A 17,270-nucleotide genomic window follows, 5' to 3' on the forward strand; every position below is an offset into this window, starting at 1 on the left:
CAGAGCAGCAGGAGGAGACGAGACAGCTGAGAAGTCTGACCCTGCAGCAGCAGAAGCAGGAAGGAGGGGCAGCAGAACCCCCGCAGCACGGGCCTGGCCTGGCCACAGCAGAGAAAAGATTTCTCAGAGCACAGCAGACAGCACACAGCATGGCTGTGACCAAGTAGAGGAATTGAGGGAGTGACTCATTCAGCAACGTTTCGATTGCGTCAAAGTACACTACATACAGAGACTCTTAAACACATCTCATTAAAGAACACACATAGTCTTATCACACACCAGCTCATACTTTTCATTCACTGATATTGCAGACATCAAGAGCCAGAATAAAGCTCTTCGTACGTGGGGCTGAGGTAGTTTACCTTCAGAACCCTGAAACAAGAAGAAAGAAGAGACGAACAAACACGCATTGCAACTTTAACATTTACACATATAGGGTTATAAACTGTGATTTGCTAAATTAGGGGGGGGGGGGGGGGGGGACACATTATTTTTCCCTTACAGGTTGTCCTGAACATTGTTTTTCTTTGCAGGTTGCTTTGGACTCTTGCAAAAAAGAAATTGTAAAAAAAAATATATATATACACTCTGTAACCTTAACACTTACACATATAAGGCTGTAAGATAACAAGTTTGCTAGATAGTGGAAAACTTAGAGGGAAAACACATTTATGGTTTAATAATGGCTTGGTACGGAAAAAGGAGGTGGGACAGGTCAAAGTACAGAAAACTATAACGGACCAGCATTTCCTCTGGCTATTCCAATATGGCTCCAGATAATAATAACCGTTGCCCTCATGGGTATCATGATAATAACATTGGCCATCGTCTCAAAGCAAGAACAACTAACAACGGTAATGAGATGCTCTTAGCTAATTTCACAAATAACTTAAAATGCTAATATGCTAACAACCTATAACTTTGCCAGCTGTAAAAGCCTTATATTGTGATAATATTCATGAAATAATTTATTTTTATATTCTTAAAGTAATGAGTATTAAACCATAACGGTAATGATAATACACAGTGTAACTGAGGACAGTTTTAGCAATATTAACACAGATTTCTCAAACGGAGAGAATAGTGACCAACTGACCTTATCTCCATTTTGAAGCTTGTCTCTGAAGTGATGCATCATGGGATAGCTGATCAATTTAAAGGCACAGTGTAATTTTAACTAGCTAACATAGCTTTAATTTAACTAACTAACCTAGCTTTGATTTAAGTAACTAACCTAGCTTTAATTTACCTAGCTAATCTAGCTTTAATGTAACTAGCTAACCTAGCTTTAATTTGACTAGCTAACCTCGCTTTAATGTAACTAGCTAACCTAGCTTTAAGTTAACCAGCTAACCTAATTTTTATTTAACTAGCTAACCTAGCTTTAAGTTAAGTAACTAACCTAGTTTTAATTTACCTAACTAACCTAGCTTTAAGTTAACTAGCTAACCTAGCTTTAATGTAACTAGCTAACCTCGCTTTAATTTAACTAGCTAACCTCGCTTTTTAATTTAACTAATTTAACTAGCTAACCTGGCTTTAATGTAACTAGCTAACCTAGCTTTAATTTAACTAGCTAACCTCGCTTTAATGTAACTAGCTAACCTAGCTTTAAGTTAACCAGCTAACCTAGTTTTAATTTAACTAGCTAACCTAGCTTTAAGTTAACCAGCTAACCTAGTTTTAATTTAACTAGTTAACCTAGATTTAATTTAACTAGATAACCTAGTTTTAATTTAACTAGCAAACTACCTTTAATGTAACTAGCTAACCTAGCTTTAAGTTAACCAGCTAACCTAATTTTTATTTAACTTGCTAACCTAGCTTTAAGTTAAGTAACTAACCTAGCTTTAATTTACCTAACTAACCTAGCTTTAAGTTAACTAGCTAACCTAGCTTTAATGTAACTAGCTAACCTAGCTTTAATTTGACTAGCTAACCCCGCTTTAATTTAACTAGCTAACCTGGCTTTAATTTAACTAGCTAACCTCGCTTTAATTTAACTAACTAACCTAGCTTTAATGTAACTAGCTAACGTAGCTTTAATTTAACTAACTAACCTAGCTTTAAGTTAACTAGCTAACCTAGCTTTAATGTAACTAGCTAACCTAGTTTTAATTTGACTAGCTAACCTCGCTTTAATTTACCTAGCTAACCTAGCTTTAATTTGACTAGCTAACCTCGCTTTAATTTTACTTGCTAACCTAGCTTTAATTTAACTAACTAACCTAGCTTTAATTTGACTAGCTAACCTAGCTTTAATTTAACTAACTAACCTAGCTTTAAGTTAACTATCTAACCTAGCTTTAATTTGACTAGCTAACCTCGCTTTAATTTAACTTGCTAACCTAGCTTTAATTTAACTAACTAACCTAGCTTTAATTTGACTAGCTAACCTAGCTTTAATTTAACTAACTAACCTAGCTTTAATTTAAGTAACTAACCTAGCTTTAATTTACCTAACTAACCTAGCTTTAATTTGACTAGCTTACCTAGCTTTAATTTAACTAGATAACCTAGCTTTAATTTGACTAGCTAACCTAGCTTTAATTTAACTAACTAACCTAGCTTTAAGGTAACTAGCTAACCTAGCTGTAATTTAACTAACTAACCTAGCTTTAATTTAACCAGATAACCTAGCTTTAATTTAACTAGCTAACCTAGCTTTAATTTAACTAGATAACCTAGCTTTAAGGTAACTAGCTAACCTAGCTTTAATTTAACTAGATAGCCTAGCTTTAATTTAACTAACTAACCTAGCTTTAATTTAACTAACTAACCTAGCTTTAATGTAACTAGCTAACCTAGCTTTAATTTAACTAGCTAACCTAGCTTTAAGTTAACTAGCTAACCTAACCTTAAGTTAGTTTTAATTTAACTAGCTAACCTAGCTTTAATTTAACTAGCTAACCTAGCATTAATGTAACTAGCTAACCTAGCTTTAATTTAACTAGCTAACCTAGCTTTAATTTAACTAACTAACCTAGCTTTAATTTAACTAGATAACCTAGCTTTAATTTAACCAGCTAATCTAGCTTTAATTTAACTAACTAACCTAGCTTTAAGGTAACTAGCTATCCTAGCTTTAATTGAACTAGATAACCTAGCTTTAATGTAACTAGCTAACCTAGATTTAATTTAACTAGCTAACCTAGTTTTAATTTAACTAGCAAACTAGCTTTAATGTAACTAGCTAACCTAGCTTTAATGTAACTAGCTAACCTAGCTTTAAGTTAACCAGCTAACCTAGCATTAATTTAACTAGCTAACCTAGCATTAATGTAACTAGCTAACCTAGCTTTAATTTAACTAGCTAACCTAGCATTAATGTAACTAGCTAACCTAGCTTTAAGTTAACTAGCTACCCTAGTTTTAATTTAAGTAGCTAACCTAGCTTTAATTTATCTAACGTTACCAAGCCTAGCTTTAAGTTAACTAGCTAACATAGCTTTAAAATATGTCATAACTAACTAACCTAGCTTTAAAGCTAAACGTTATAACTAGCCAACCTAGCTTTAAAATATGTTATAACTAGCTTGTCTAGCTATCTAGCATTATCCCATGAAATAGCTATGCTAATTTATTGTGTAGTAAGGATTTAGCTGTACATTATTAACAATCAGGTTAAATTAAGCGTGTTACAAACGAGTTCCAAATACTTCAACTTGTTTTTAATCTAAGAGTATTCTGACCCACTAGTATCTAAGTATCATTGTTTTGCTGCTGGTCATTGTTTGTTTATTTCTCCTTTTCTTTCTTTTTTATAAGGTGAAATCTGGGAAGGAAGGCACCACCACTTTCTCAGCCCGTTGTTGGAAAACTGCAAAAGCACAAGCTACAGCCAGTGGGACGGCACGAGTGCTGCTGACTCTTTAATGTCGATGTTCTCCTGAACTTAAAGCATACCTTTATCTGTTTTTGTATTATACAATATAGTAGTATGTGGTAGTATATATTCTTGAATATAAAGTGAAGTGTATTGTTAAATATGTAATAAAACACATTGTGATATATGTGGTAATATATGGTATGTGTATTATAGATTGCAATATTTGGAGATGTTTTTGAATATATAGTGAAATGTATTGTTCAATATATAATAAAATACTTTGTGATATATATATATGGTATGTGTATCATTGATAGTAATATATTGAAATATATTCTTGAATATATAGTGTAGTGTATTGTTTAATATATAAATAAGTATATTGCAACATATATGGTAACATATATAGGTAAATATATTATATATTACATTCCCATATATACAATATATGAAAAGCGGCAATTCCTTTTGTATTTTTAAATATATTGTAATATATTAATTACTATATAACACCATATATTAGTCAATATATTTTCAGTATTTTTTTTAATCTAATATTTTATATTTTTTCAGTCACCTATTAATCAGTAGCACATACGTTATTCATGAAAATTATTGAACTTGTTGGATGTTTCCAATTAACCAGTAAATTGTGAAATGAAATAATTCCATATATTGACAGTTAATATATTGGGACATATATTCCTTCCGTAAGGGTTCTATTTCATGCCTCCTGACCGCCAGAGGGCGGCTTAGCCTAGTGGATATTCCCTTGGGCACAGCAATGGACCGAGCAATTATACCAAAAAAAAGCATGTGACCCACCCCTACAAGGGGCCGTCACACCCACCTATCTTCCTCTTTTTCCTCTCGCGCTTGGACCGTTCACAGCTCACGGAGCTGCAGAATTTCTGCCCTCACGAGCTGTTTCGTTATTGGATTTACTGGATTCTACTGGATTTCGGATTTACTCGTTTTCACTCCTGAGAACTAGCGTGGCCCGGGCGGTGAGTATTGCGGTGACCCCGCTTGCCCGGGTTCGCTGAGTGTTAGTGCACCTTACCTGCACTCGCTCGCCACGGCCTACTGCATCGCTGGTCCAATAACCGCGTGCGTATTACTCCCGTCCGCCGTGGATCCTCTGTGTGCACCGCCTGCTATGGAGCCTATTGCCTGTCGAGCGTGCTTCGCGCCGCTGCAGCCAGACGACCCGCACACCCTGTGCCCCTCCTGCCTCGGGGTCTCTCACCTCCGTGAAGCTCTGTCTGACCCTTGCGTACATTGTGCGACAATTCCCTTCGCCTCACGCCAACACCGGCTTGCGTCCGTCCTTATTAACGACGACGCCATGCTCTCCTCCTCGGGTTCCTCGATGGTGAAAGCAGGAACTAAGCGCTCTTCTTCGCGACCTGCGGACGAGCCAGCACCAAAAAGGAAGGCAGGTGCTCTACGTTCACGCCTGGACCGCTTGGAAGCTCTTGTTACTCAGCTTCAGAGTCACCAGCTGCCCGCTGCCCTCCAGCTCGGCGCTGAGACCGCCGACTCCGAGCCCGTGGAGGATGATGATGATTTACTCTCCACTGCAGCCACGGATAGCCTCTTTACTTCAGGCAATGCTGCTGACTACACTGTACGGGCTGTTTCCCTCCCACGATCGCCCCTCTCTGCAGCGGGCTCTCCTCTCGGCTCCGGCTCGGTTGTGGATGATGGAAGTGCGTTGGAGGACACTTCTCCCCTCCCAACTATGGTTCGCGCTACTCTGGCTCGGCTTGGCTCCGCTCCAGCACAGCCTAATCCCAGCTCCAGTGCTTACTTTAAGCTAACCGCGGCGGATAGCCCCGCTCTCATTCCTCCTTGCAGCGCATTTGTGGGAGAGCTCCAGTCAGCCTTTTTGGCTACAGCTTCGCGATCTCGACCTTCTTCCCTGGCTCGGTCGTTTTGGAACATGTCCGACGCGGCTCAGTACGGACTGGATCGTATCCCTCCAGTGGAGCCTTCGGTCGCCTCCCTGGTTGTTTCTCCTGACGAAGCGCTGCGTTCTGATGTCCGATGCCCAAGCAAGGCATGCAGACGCACTGATGAAGGTATCGCTAAAGCATACAATCACGCAGCGCGCATTGGCCGGCTGGATAATACTATTTCTCATCTCCTTTTGGAAATGGAGTCTTCACCTCAGCTGGTAGATATGCCTTCTGCCTTTAGAGGTGCTCTGCAGACTGTTCTACATGGAATGGGATTCCTGACACAGGAGTTAGGCAGTCTTATGGCTAGCCTTGTGAGATTACGCCGTCATTTGTGGCTTTCTCAAGCGCCGTTGTCTGATGCGTGCAGAACCGCGCTCCGGGATCTCCCGTTAATGCCCGGCCAGTTATTCGGACCGGCGGCCACAGAGGCTTTGGAGCGCCGAGCTCGTATGACCGAGACGCGACAGCAGCAGCCGAAATCACACCGCTCTGAGCGTGTGTTTACACGCCCGCGTTCAGTTCTTCCACAGGCTCGCTCTGATCAGATCAGGCGTATGCCAACTCAGGCGAATAGGCGATCTCCCCCTCGGATCTCTGGACACTTTCGCCGCCCTCCAGCTCCCCCTCGGCGCCCCCCCGCTGGAACGAAAGGACCGCGCGCTTCGCGCTGACAAGCAGGGGCAGCCAGTGGGTGTTTTCACGGACTCTCAGCTGGCTGCGTGGTCCGTAGCTTCCACGGATCGCTGGGTTCTTTCGACCCTGAGTTACGGGTATCGGCTCCAGTTCAGGAGTCGACCCCCGCGAGTCGCACGTTTGATTCAGACACGTGTAAAAAGTTCAGTTCATGTAAACACTCTTCAGGAGGAAATATGTGCTCTTATTGCAAAACGTGCCATAGAGGAGGTGAAATGTCCCGTGTTTTTTCAGGGACACTGCTCCAAATATTTTCTAGTGCCGAAAAAAGACGGCGGCTTCCGCCCGATTCTGGATTTGAGGGGGTTGAACCGACACCTCAAACGATTCACTTTCAAAATGATTCGTCCCGTGGATGTGCTCCAGGTGATTCAGCCAAACGAGTGGTTCACCACTCTGGATTTAAAGGACGCATATTTCCACATTCCCATAGCAGCTGTACACAGGCGTTTTCTCCGCTTTGCCTTTCAGAACCGAACTTATCAGTACCGGGTTCTTCCGTTCGGGCTTTCGCTAGCTCCGAGGGTCTTTACCAGATGCATGGCGGCGGCGTTATCTCCGCTGACTCGCGCTGGAATGAAGATCTTGCCGTACCTGGACGACTGGCTGATCTGTTCACTCTCGCGGGAGCGAGCGATGGCAGATCTCAAAGTGTTGCGATCTCACGTAGCAGGGCTGGGGCTTTCCATCAACCTGGAGAAAAGCTCCCTCTGCCCGAGTCAGTCGGTTCAGTTCATAGGCATGAACTTAGACTCGCGAGCAATGAAAGCATCTCTGACGACACAGCGTGTGGTGAGTATTCTGGGATTACTCTCCAGAGTTCACGTGGGCCGCTGCGTCCGCTACAGTCACCTGTTACGTCTGCTGGGAATGTTCACAGCGGCTGTGTGCATTTTGCCGCTCGGTTTGCTGGAACTGCGACCGTTTCAGATCTGGATGAATCATTTGGGGCTCGATCCGATCCGTCACAAACACAGGCTGGTGCTGATCGATCAGGGGTGCGAGGAGGCTCTCGCCCCGTGGAGGCGCCGCTCTTTTCTCATGGCGGGGGTACCGCTGGGGGTCGTGGCATCACGTCGGGAGATAATCACCACCGACGCATCTCTCACGGGTTGGGGTGCTGTATGGCAACGCAGCGCTGTGCAGGGTTCTTGGAGTTTTCACCGAGCCCAGGACCACATAAACCTCCTCGAGCTGAGAGCGGTTTATTTGGCACTCAAGCATTTTCTGCCACAACTCCAGGGTCGTCATGTTCTTGTTCGTTCAGACAATATGACAGTTGTTTACAACATAAACCACCAAGGTTGTACTCGTTCCCTGCCTGCTCTGCGTCTGGCACGCAGCATCCTCACCTGGGCAAATCACAGGCTGGCATCGCTGCGGGCGATTCATCTTGCTGGGACCCTCAATCTGACTGCGGATTTTCTCTCAAGGCAGAGGTTGGACCCGGGCGAGTGGTGCTTACACCCGGATGTGGTGCGTCAAATATGGGATCGTTATGCCATGGCTGCGGTCGATCTTTTTGCGAGTGCGACCACCACACACTGCCCGCGATGGTTCTCTCGCATGGACGAAGAGAGAGCGATGGGGACAGACGCGTTGGCACACGAATGGCCACGCTGCCTTTTATATGCCTTTCCCCCAATTCCGCTTCTTTTGAGCGTCCTGCTCCGAATTCAACAGTGCAGACACAGTGTCCTGCTGGTAGCTCCACAGTGGCCTGCCAGACCCTGGTTTCCTCTGCTTCACTGCCTACTCAGCAGCGAGCCCTGGCCACTTCCTGTGAGGAGGGACCTTCTCTCACAGATGGGGGGGCGACTGTGGCACCCGTGTCCGGAACGCCTCCAGCTCTGGGTGTGGCCTCTGGGCCCCCTGATGTTTTGATGGCTTGTTCTGCCTCTGTGAAATACACTGTGGAGAATGCCAGAGCTCAGTCTACCCGTCTCTTATATGGTAACCGTTGGAAGCTGTTTTCTGATTGGTGCACTAAGTTCAGGGTTTCTCCTGTGCACTGTGATATTCCTGTAGTGCTGGATTTCCTCCAGCATCTGTTTGATGCGGGTAGGGCACCTTCCACATTGAAAGTTTATGTCGCTGCCATATCGGCCCGTCATGTGGACATTAATGGATCATCCTTAGGTTCTCACAAACTGATCTGTGGCTTTCTTAAGGGTGCTAGGCGCCTCAGGCCTGTCAGGACCCCGCGCTGCCCTCAGTGGGATTTACTTTGTGTTTTAAGCCTCTTAAAGTGTGCTCCCTTTGAACCTCTATCACAAGCGGGTGTTAAATGGATTTCACTCAAAACTGCCTTTCTCTTAGCTGTTGCCTCAGCAAGACGTGTCAGTGAGCTGCATGCACTTTCAGTTGGTGCTGCTTGTTTACGTTGGTGGCCTGATTGTTCCGGTGTCACATTGTGGCCTAATCCTGTGTTTCTGCCAAAGGTTCTGGAATCATCTTTTGTTAACCAGTCTATTGCTCTGTCTGCGTTTCAGGACGAGCTTGTGGATCAGCCTTCAGTTCTGTGCCCTGTTCGTGCACTCAGGCAATATGTTTCAGCGACGGAACCTCTTCGTTCCACTGATCAACTTTTTGTGTGTTTTGGTGGCCGCACAGTGGGTGGGCCGCTCTCTAAACAGGGTCTCTCACACTGGGTGGTAAGAGTCATCAGGATGGCGTATGATGCAGCTGGTATCACATTACCTGCATCTGTGACATGCCACTCCACTCGTGCAGTTTCCACATCCTGGGCGGTACTTCGGGGTGTTCCCCTGTCAGAGGTGTGCTCAGCCGCGACCTGGTCGTCTCCTTGCACTTTTTCGAGGTTCTACCGGCTGAATGTGGCTGCGCAAATGGATCTGGCCTCATCCGTGCTCTCAGCCAAGAATCTGCCATTGGATGTGCTGCCCTCGTGACAAAGTTGGTATGCGTCATCCACTAGGCTAAGCCGCCCTCTGGCGGTCAGGAGGCATGAAATAGAACGCTAGTTACGAATGTAACTGTGGTTCTATGAATGCTGGATGACCGCCAGAGTCTGTCGTCACTCGGTCAGTCCGCGGGTTGCGCGAGAAGTTGTTCCGAGGAAGATAGGTGGGTGTGACGGCCCCTTGTAGGGGTGGGTCACATGCTTTTTTTTGGTATAATTGCTCGGTCCATTGCTGTGCCCAAGGGAATATCCACTAGGCTAAGCCGCCCTCTGGCGGTCATCCAGCATTCATAGAACCACAGTTACATTCGTAACTAGCGAACACTTGCTGGTTGATTTTATCTGAACACCAGGACAAGAAAAAGACTGACTTAACCCTCAGTCCTAACCACCTTACACCAAACTCTAGCAAGACTCTCATGATTTTATCCCAACACTGGAAATTTGTCTGCGACAGTAAAATCGCTTAAAAACGTTTGGAGTAAGGTCGGCATAAGGAAACAGTTCTATTGAAATTAGCTTATATAAAAAAACTGAAAAATAAAGTACATTTTATAAAAACCAGGTAGCTTCTAAGTTAGCTCCAGACTCTAAGGCTACAGTATCTTACAAAAGTGAGTACATTTTGATATTATATCATATAATATATTCATGGGACAACACTAAAGATATGACCAGTGTCATAGAGCTGAGTCCAAGCCAAGACCAAGACTTTTTAGTAGTCGAGTCCAAGTCAAGACCGGGAAAAAAATGAGACCAAGACCAGATAAAGATTTTAAAATAAGAACATAAAATTGTCTTCTCTATTTATCAAAATTATGCCAAAACTGTGTTTCTTCCAAAACTTAATCAGAAGTCACCACAGGAAGTCCACTAACTCAAATTCCATTCATTTTTATTATAAAATGTAAAAAAATCAATCACAATTTGCCCTCAAACAGCTTGTCGCTAAGGTTAGCCAGCTCGTGACTAGCTTTAGTTTTCTCCCCAGTAACATTAGTATTTTAGCTAGCTCATCACTAAGCTTAGCTAGTTCCTAGCTAAGGTTATCTAGCTTGTTGCTAAGGTTAGCTAGCTCGTCACTAGCTTTAGTTCTCTCCCCGGGCGGTAACATTAGTATTTTAGCTAGCCCATCACTAAGATAGCTTGTCACTAAGGTTAGATAGATTGTCACTAGCCGGATTCTACCAAGAAGGTGTGAAGCTACTTTGGATCCTGGGTAGGAGAGCAGAGCTGCACTATTTGTCACGTCTGGTGCTGTTAGCTCCTCTGTCCCTTCCACACCCAGCTCTAACGGAGGTTCTCAGGTTAACAACTACACTACCCAGAATGCACCACCCGCTGACATCACGCACTCACCTGATCACGTGACACCTCACCTGCTTCCACCAGGAAGCCCCGAATACTGATTACTGGCACTATAAAGGTGCAAGCCAAACAGACTTCATCGCCGCGTATTGTAGGTTATCCTCATACAAAGCGTTACATATCTCTTGTCTCCGTTTACTTTGTGTATGACCTTGCTTTTTGTTTCTCGACGCCGATTCTTGCCTCTGCCTTTGATGTTGGATTGTTTGTGTATGACCTGGACTGTACTTTCACCACCGCCTCTTGGATTATCTCTGATACTGGATTGCTTGTGTATGAACTCTGGACTGTCTCTCGTTTATGGTATGGTTTTGTCTGCATTGCTCTGTCTACTGGTGATCACCCTTGTTTTTGTATCGACCCTGATTTCATCTGTTTATTATCATAATAAACACATTTTGTTTTTATCAGTATCTGCGCTTGTCTGCTATTCTGTTCTGACCATGACAGAATACGCGGCCGAACTAAATCAGATAGCAGATACTGAGGCTATTAGATCTGGTTTAGCCAACCAGGGGAGGCTACTCGGTCAGCACCAGCAAACGCTCGCTGGTGTGACCCAAGCTGTTTCTGAGCTAGCCCGCCAGCAAACCACGCAGCAGCAACAACTAGCTGAGCTGCTAGCTCACCTCAGAGGCGTAACTGAGCCTAGCCCTAGCCCGTTAGCTGCCCCCAGTATGCCCAACGCTAACTCTTCTGTGCCTGGATTTTCTGTCTCTAAACCGGAGTTGTTTGATGGGGATCCGGAAAAATGCAGCGGTTTTCTTTTACAATGCTCCGTGTTTTTCAGTAATTCACCGCCTACAACCGATAAAGCTAAGATCGGTTTCATTATCTCACGGCTTTCTGGTAAGGCACTCGAGTGGGCTACAGCTATTTGGGAAGACCTTTCTGGGGCTAGTTACACTGACTTTTTGGCTACTTTCCGCTCAGTTTTTGATCATTCGCGTTATGGACAGTCTAATGGAGAACTTTTGCTGGCTCTTAAGCAAGGTCAGAAGCCGGTGGCTTCCTACGCTCTGGAGTTTCGCACTCTCGCGGCTGGTAGTGGGTGGAATAACGCTGCGTTGATCAACGTGTTTAGATGCGGACTTAATCCAGATATACAGAGGGAATTAGCCTGCAGAGATGATTCCCTGACCCTGGATCAGCTCATTTCACTGTCGATCCGGTTGGATCAACTTCTCTCGCGCCGACCCAAGATCAGTCCTCGCACTCAACACACTTCTGTGTCTCTGCCCCGCGCTCCCACTCCAGAGAAAGCTGCGCTGCCTGCCCCAGAGCCCATGGATATCCAGAAAACCCGGCTAACTCCTGAGGAGCGGCAGCGACGAATCCAGCTTCGCCTATGCCTTTATTGTGGAGAGGCCGGGCATTTCAAGGCTGAGTGTGGTCTCCTGACCCGACCTGTGAAAGCTCCAGCCCTGGGACAGCGTGTGGAGTGCTCTCCACGCGCTAACGTGGTACGTAAGCACAACACAATCCTTCGCTCTAAATGTTTTTCTTTGCCTGTTAATATTGTGTTACCTACTGGTATGCTCTCTGTCCCAGCGCTTGTAGATTCCGGGTCGGAGGGGAACTTCATCAGTCAGGACCTAGTTAAGGAGCATGGAGTGCCCACCAGAGAACTTCTACGTCCATTAGCCATCCATGCTGTTGATGGAAAGACTGTCCGCTCCAAGCCGGTTACCCTGCAGACTCTGCCCATCACTCTACAAGCCAGCGCTCTTCACTTTGAGGAACTACCACTTTTCGTGCTTCCCTGCACCGAGCATCCAGTTATCCTGGGCATGCCATGGCTGAAGACCCACGATCCCACTGTCTCCTGGCGCGATGGGGATATCACGGTTTGGTCTACTCACTGTCATGAACATTGTTTAGCTCTGGATAGTTTAGTTATTCAGTCAACTTCTGTAGAGAGTCCTGAAGTTTCTGATCCTATTGTTATACCCCCTGAATATTCAGATTTTTTAGAAGTGTTTAGCAAAGAGAATGCTACTAAATTGCCTCCGCATCGTTCTTATGACTGTGCCATTGACCTAGTGGAGGGTGCCACCCTACCCAAAGCTAGGGTCTACCCCCTTACTTTAGATGAGGAGAAAGCTATGAATGATTACGTTACCGAAGCGTTAGCTCAAGGTTTCATTCGGCCGTCGAAGTCCCCTGTCGGTTCTGGGTTCTTCTTTGTGAAGAAAAAGGACGGGGGACTGAGACCTTGTATAGATTATAGAGGGTTGAATGCTATAACTAAAAAATTTGCCTACCCATTGCCTCTCATTCCTAGTGCACTCGAGCAACTACGCACGGCCTCTTACTTCACCAAACTCGATCTCCGCAGTGCATATAATCTTATCCGCATTAGGGAGGGGGACGAGTGGAAAACAGCGTTTACCACTACTAATGGCCACTATGAGTATCAAGTTATGAGCTATGGTCTCGCTAACGCCCCCGCCGTTTTTCAGTCATTTATGAATGACGTATTCAGGGACATGATTGGGAAATACGTAACACTTTTTATAGACGACATTTTGATCTATTCCCCCAATCTTGAATCACATGTCAAGCACGTTCGTTCTGTTCTCCAAAAGCTGTTAGATAACAACCTTTATGCTAAAGCCGAGAAATGCGAGTTCCACCTTCAGAGAGTCGCATTTCTCGGCTATGTCATCAGCTCCCAAGGAGTTCTTATGGATGATTCGAAGGTAGATGCCGTTACTAGTTGGCCTGTTCCCCAATCTATCAAGGACCTCCAACGCTTTTTAGGATTCGCGAATTTTTACAGGCGTTTCATACGCAACTTTAGTGCCATAGCAGCCCCCCTTACAGCGCTAACTAAGAATGCCACCAAAGTTCTTAAGTGGTCTCCTGGAGCTGACAAGGCTTTCCAAGAGTTAAAAGCCGCCTTTGTTTCTGCCCCCATCCTCAAACATCCTAATCCGGATCTACCTTTTGTTGTTGAAGTTGATGCTTCTAATACTGGCATTGGTGCAGTACTCTCCCAACGCAGCGGTTCACCGCCCAAATTACATCCCGTAGCTTTCTTCTCAAGGAAAATGTCACCTGCGGAGCGTAATTATGGGATAGGGGATAGAGAGTTGCTGGCTGTAAAACTAGCTCTAGAAGAGTGGCGTCACTGGCTGGAAGGTGCTGCACACCCATTCACCGTTCTCACAGATCACAAGAATCTAGAGTATCTCCGTACAGCTAAACGCCTAAACCCCCGTCAAGCTCGTTGGTCATTGTTTTTCTCCCGTTTTAATTTTTCTATTTCATTTCGTCCTGTTAACCGTAATACTAAGGCTGATGCCTTATCCCGTGTTTTTAGTTCCCCAGACGACACATGCCACGCTTCCGAACCCGAACCCATTCTGCCACCCACTGTTAAAGTAGCAGCTATTAGATGGGAACTAGACGATCTCATTCAGAGAAGTCAAGTTAACACACGAATTCCGGAGGGTTGCCCTCCTCACAAGATTTATGTACCTGAACAGTTTCGCGATCAGCTCATTGGCTGGGCACATGCTGCCCTTACTTCCGGTCATCCAGGTGTTACACGCACACTACAATTAATCTCAGCTCGGTACTGGTGGGAAACCATGCGAGCTGACGTTCAAACCTTCGTAGTTTCTTGTTCAGTCTGCGCACAGTGCAAAACACCCAAAACCCTTCCAGCCGGTAAGCTATGTCCCCTGCCTGTTCCTGAATGACCATGGTCACATATTGCTGTAGACTTTGTTACTGATTTACCTGAATCTGAAGGTTACACAACTATCCTTACAGTGGTAGACAGATTTTCTAGGGGAGTTAAGTTTATCCCTTTTCCTGCACTTCCTACTGCTCTTCAGACCGCCCAAGCTATATACACACACATTTTCAGACATTATGGGGTCCCGGAGGACATTTTGTCAGATAGAGGTCCTCAATTTACTTCTCGGGTATGGAAATCATTTTTTGAACATTTGGGTGTACACGTGAGTCTCACTTCTGGGTTTCACCCCACTAGTAATGGTCAGTGTGAGAGAGTAAACCAAGAGTTGGGAAAGTTTCTAAGGTTATACTGTTTCAAGCATGCTTCTGAGTGGTCACAATATTTGATTTGGGCTGAAATAGCCCAAAACTCCTTAACTAACTCCACGTCTGGTCTCACTCCCTTTCAGTGCATTCTGGGTTATCAGCCTCCGTTAGCTCCGTGGACAGCGTCGTCCACTGAGATTCCCGCTGTTGACGACTGGATGAAGCGGAGTGAGCAGGTGTGGGAGGAGACGCATCAGCAGATCTCGGAAGTCTTACGGAAATATAAGGAGCAGTCCGACAGACACCGTGGTACCACCCCCCAATACCAACCCGGAGACAGGGTGTGGTTGTCGACCCGGGACTTGAGGTTTGAGGGGGCCTGTAGGAAACTGCTGCCTAAGTATATTGGCCCATTTAAGGTGTTGTCTCAGGTTAACGAGGTGACTTATAAGATTGAGTTGCCAGCTCAGTACAGAGTGCATAACTCGTTCCACGTTTCTCTGCTCAAGCCTCTTGTCCCAGGTCCGCTTGCTGAGGGTGTTCCAGATGACGTGCCGCCTGCGGCTGTGGAGGGGGAGGATTCGTCTACCTATGCGGTTCGAGAGGTGTTGGATTCACGCAGGCGTGGCGGTGTGCTCCAGTACCTCATAGACTGGGAGGGTTACGGCCCTGAGGAGCGTTGCTGGGTTGCCGCTGGTGACGTGCTGGATCCTGCTCTACTGGCCGAATTTCATGCCCGTCACCCTAGTAAGCCTGCTCCTAGACCCCGTGGGCGTCCCAAGCGCTCACTCTCTTCTTCGGCTCCGGTACGTAGGGGTTCCCAGTCTCGCAACCCCCGCCTGCCCGGCACCTCTGAGGCTACGCCTGGTCCTCCCGCCGGTACTCCCTGCCCGTCGGGTGGACGTCGTCGTGGTCGTCCCCGTTCCGGCTCCGTTCCGACTCCCTTGGGGGGAGGTACTGTCACGTCTGGTGCTGTTAGCTCCTCTGTCCCTTCCACACCCAGCTCTAACGGAGGTTCTCAGGTTAACAACTACACTACCCAGAATGCACCACCCGCTGACATCACGCACTCACCTGATCACGTGACACCTCACCTGCTTCCACCAGGAAGCCCCGAATACTGATTACTGGCACTATAAAGGTGCAAGCCAAACAGACTTCATCGCCGCGTATTGTAGGTTATCCTCATACAAAGCGTTACATATCTCTTGTCTCCGTTTACTTTGTGTATGACCTTGCTTTTTGTTTCTCGACGCCGATTCTTGCCTCTGCCTTTGATGTTGGATTGTTTGTGTATGACCTGGACTGTACTTTCACCACCGCCTCTTGGATTATCTCTGATACTGGATTGCTTGTGTATGAACTCTGGACTGTCTCTCGTTTATGGTATGGTTTTGTCTGCATTGCTCTGTCTACTGGTGATCACCCTTGTTTTTGTATCGACCCTGATTTCATCTGTTTATTATCATAATAAACACATTTTGTTTTTATCAGTATCTGCGCTTGTCTGCTATTCTGTTCTGACCATGACACTATTCAACAAAGGTAAATACTTTTATCATGTTTTACTACACCCAAAGTCAATTTTACGCTCCTTTACTCTCCTTTAAGGCAGGGCTGGAAAATAATAGTGGCCACACAATTTGAGCATTTTAACTTTTGTTGCCGGTTTAGAAATTAATGTCTGTGTGTTATTTTGAGGGCACAGCAAATTTTATACAAGCTTTACATTGACTACTTTACTTTACATTACATTGTACAGTGTACTTTACAAGTATCACATATTCAGTGTTGTCCTTAAAATATATATATATAAAAAATATTTACAAAAAATGTGAGGGGTGTATATATATATATATATATATATATATATATATATATATATATATATATATATATATATATATATATATATATAACCCTAAATCCAAAACCTAAGGCTATACTAACTCTAAACCTAACCCTAAATCCAAACCTTAATCCTATACTAACTCTAAGACTATGCTAACTCTAACCCTAAATCCAAACCCTAAGACTATACTAGCTCTAACCCTAAATCCAATCCCTAAGACTATACTAGCTCTAACCCTAAATCCAATCCCTAAGACTATACTAGCTCTAACCCTAAATCCAATCCCTAAGACTATACTAGCTCTAACCCTAATCCAAACCCTAACACTATACAAACTCTAACCATAAATCCAATCCCTAAGACTATGCTAACTCTAACCCTAAATCCAAACCCTAACACTATACAAACTCTAACCATAAATCCAAACCCTAAGACTATGCTAACTCTAACCCTAAATCCAAACCCTAAGACTATGCCAACTCTAACCCTAAATCCAAACCCTTAAACTATACTAACCCTAATTGCAAAAAACTTGAACATAGTTGCCAACCCTATCACTAGCATTAAACGCTAACACTGCCTCCAAACCCTATCTCTAGCTCTAACCCTAGGCCTAACCAACTGTAA

At 44.9% G+C, this 17,270-nt stretch overlaps 1 protein-coding gene and 1 long non-coding RNA gene across 2 annotated transcripts; one reads left to right on the plus strand and one right to left on the minus strand.

Annotated features, from left to right (window-relative positions):
• Positions 1-1,258: 1,258 nt before the first annotated feature.
• Positions 1,259-2,268, minus strand: LOC125803887 (uncharacterized). Its single transcript, XR_007440247.1, has 3 exons — positions 2,148-2,268; positions 1,845-1,931; positions 1,259-1,306 (listed from the first exon to the last, which is right to left on the minus strand). It is a non-coding gene; the product is annotated as an uncharacterized LOC125803887 (long non-coding RNA).
• Positions 2,269-4,988: 2,720 nt separating this feature from the next.
• LOC125804023 (uncharacterized) lies at positions 4,989-8,639 on the plus strand. The gene is made up of 2 exons (XM_049483128.1): positions 4,989-6,359; positions 6,412-8,639. Exons 1-2 carry the CDS (start codon positions 4,989-4,991, stop codon positions 8,368-8,370), a joined length of 3,330 nt encoding a protein of 1,109 aa, XP_049339085.1. The 3' UTR covers positions 8,371-8,639.
• Positions 8,640-17,270: the final 8,631 nt, after the last annotated feature.

Source organism: Astyanax mexicanus, chromosome 8 (genome assembly GCF_023375975.1).
Source record: "Astyanax mexicanus isolate ESR-SI-001 chromosome 8, AstMex3_surface, whole genome shotgun sequence".
In the NCBI taxonomy this organism is placed as follows: Eukaryota; Metazoa; Chordata; class Actinopteri; order Characiformes; family Acestrorhamphidae; genus Astyanax; species Astyanax mexicanus.

Bases quoted from the DNA above. Each gene is read 5' to 3' on its own strand.
- LOC125804023 (XM_049483128.1), top strand. From the start codon at position 4,989: ATGGAGCCTATTGCCTGTCGAGCGTGCTTCGCGCCGCTGCAGCCAGAC. The intron at 6,360-6,411 runs GCGAATAGGCGA...GCCGCCCTCCAG, and splicing joins TCAGGCGTATGCCAACTCAG to CTCCCCCTCGGCGCCCCCCC.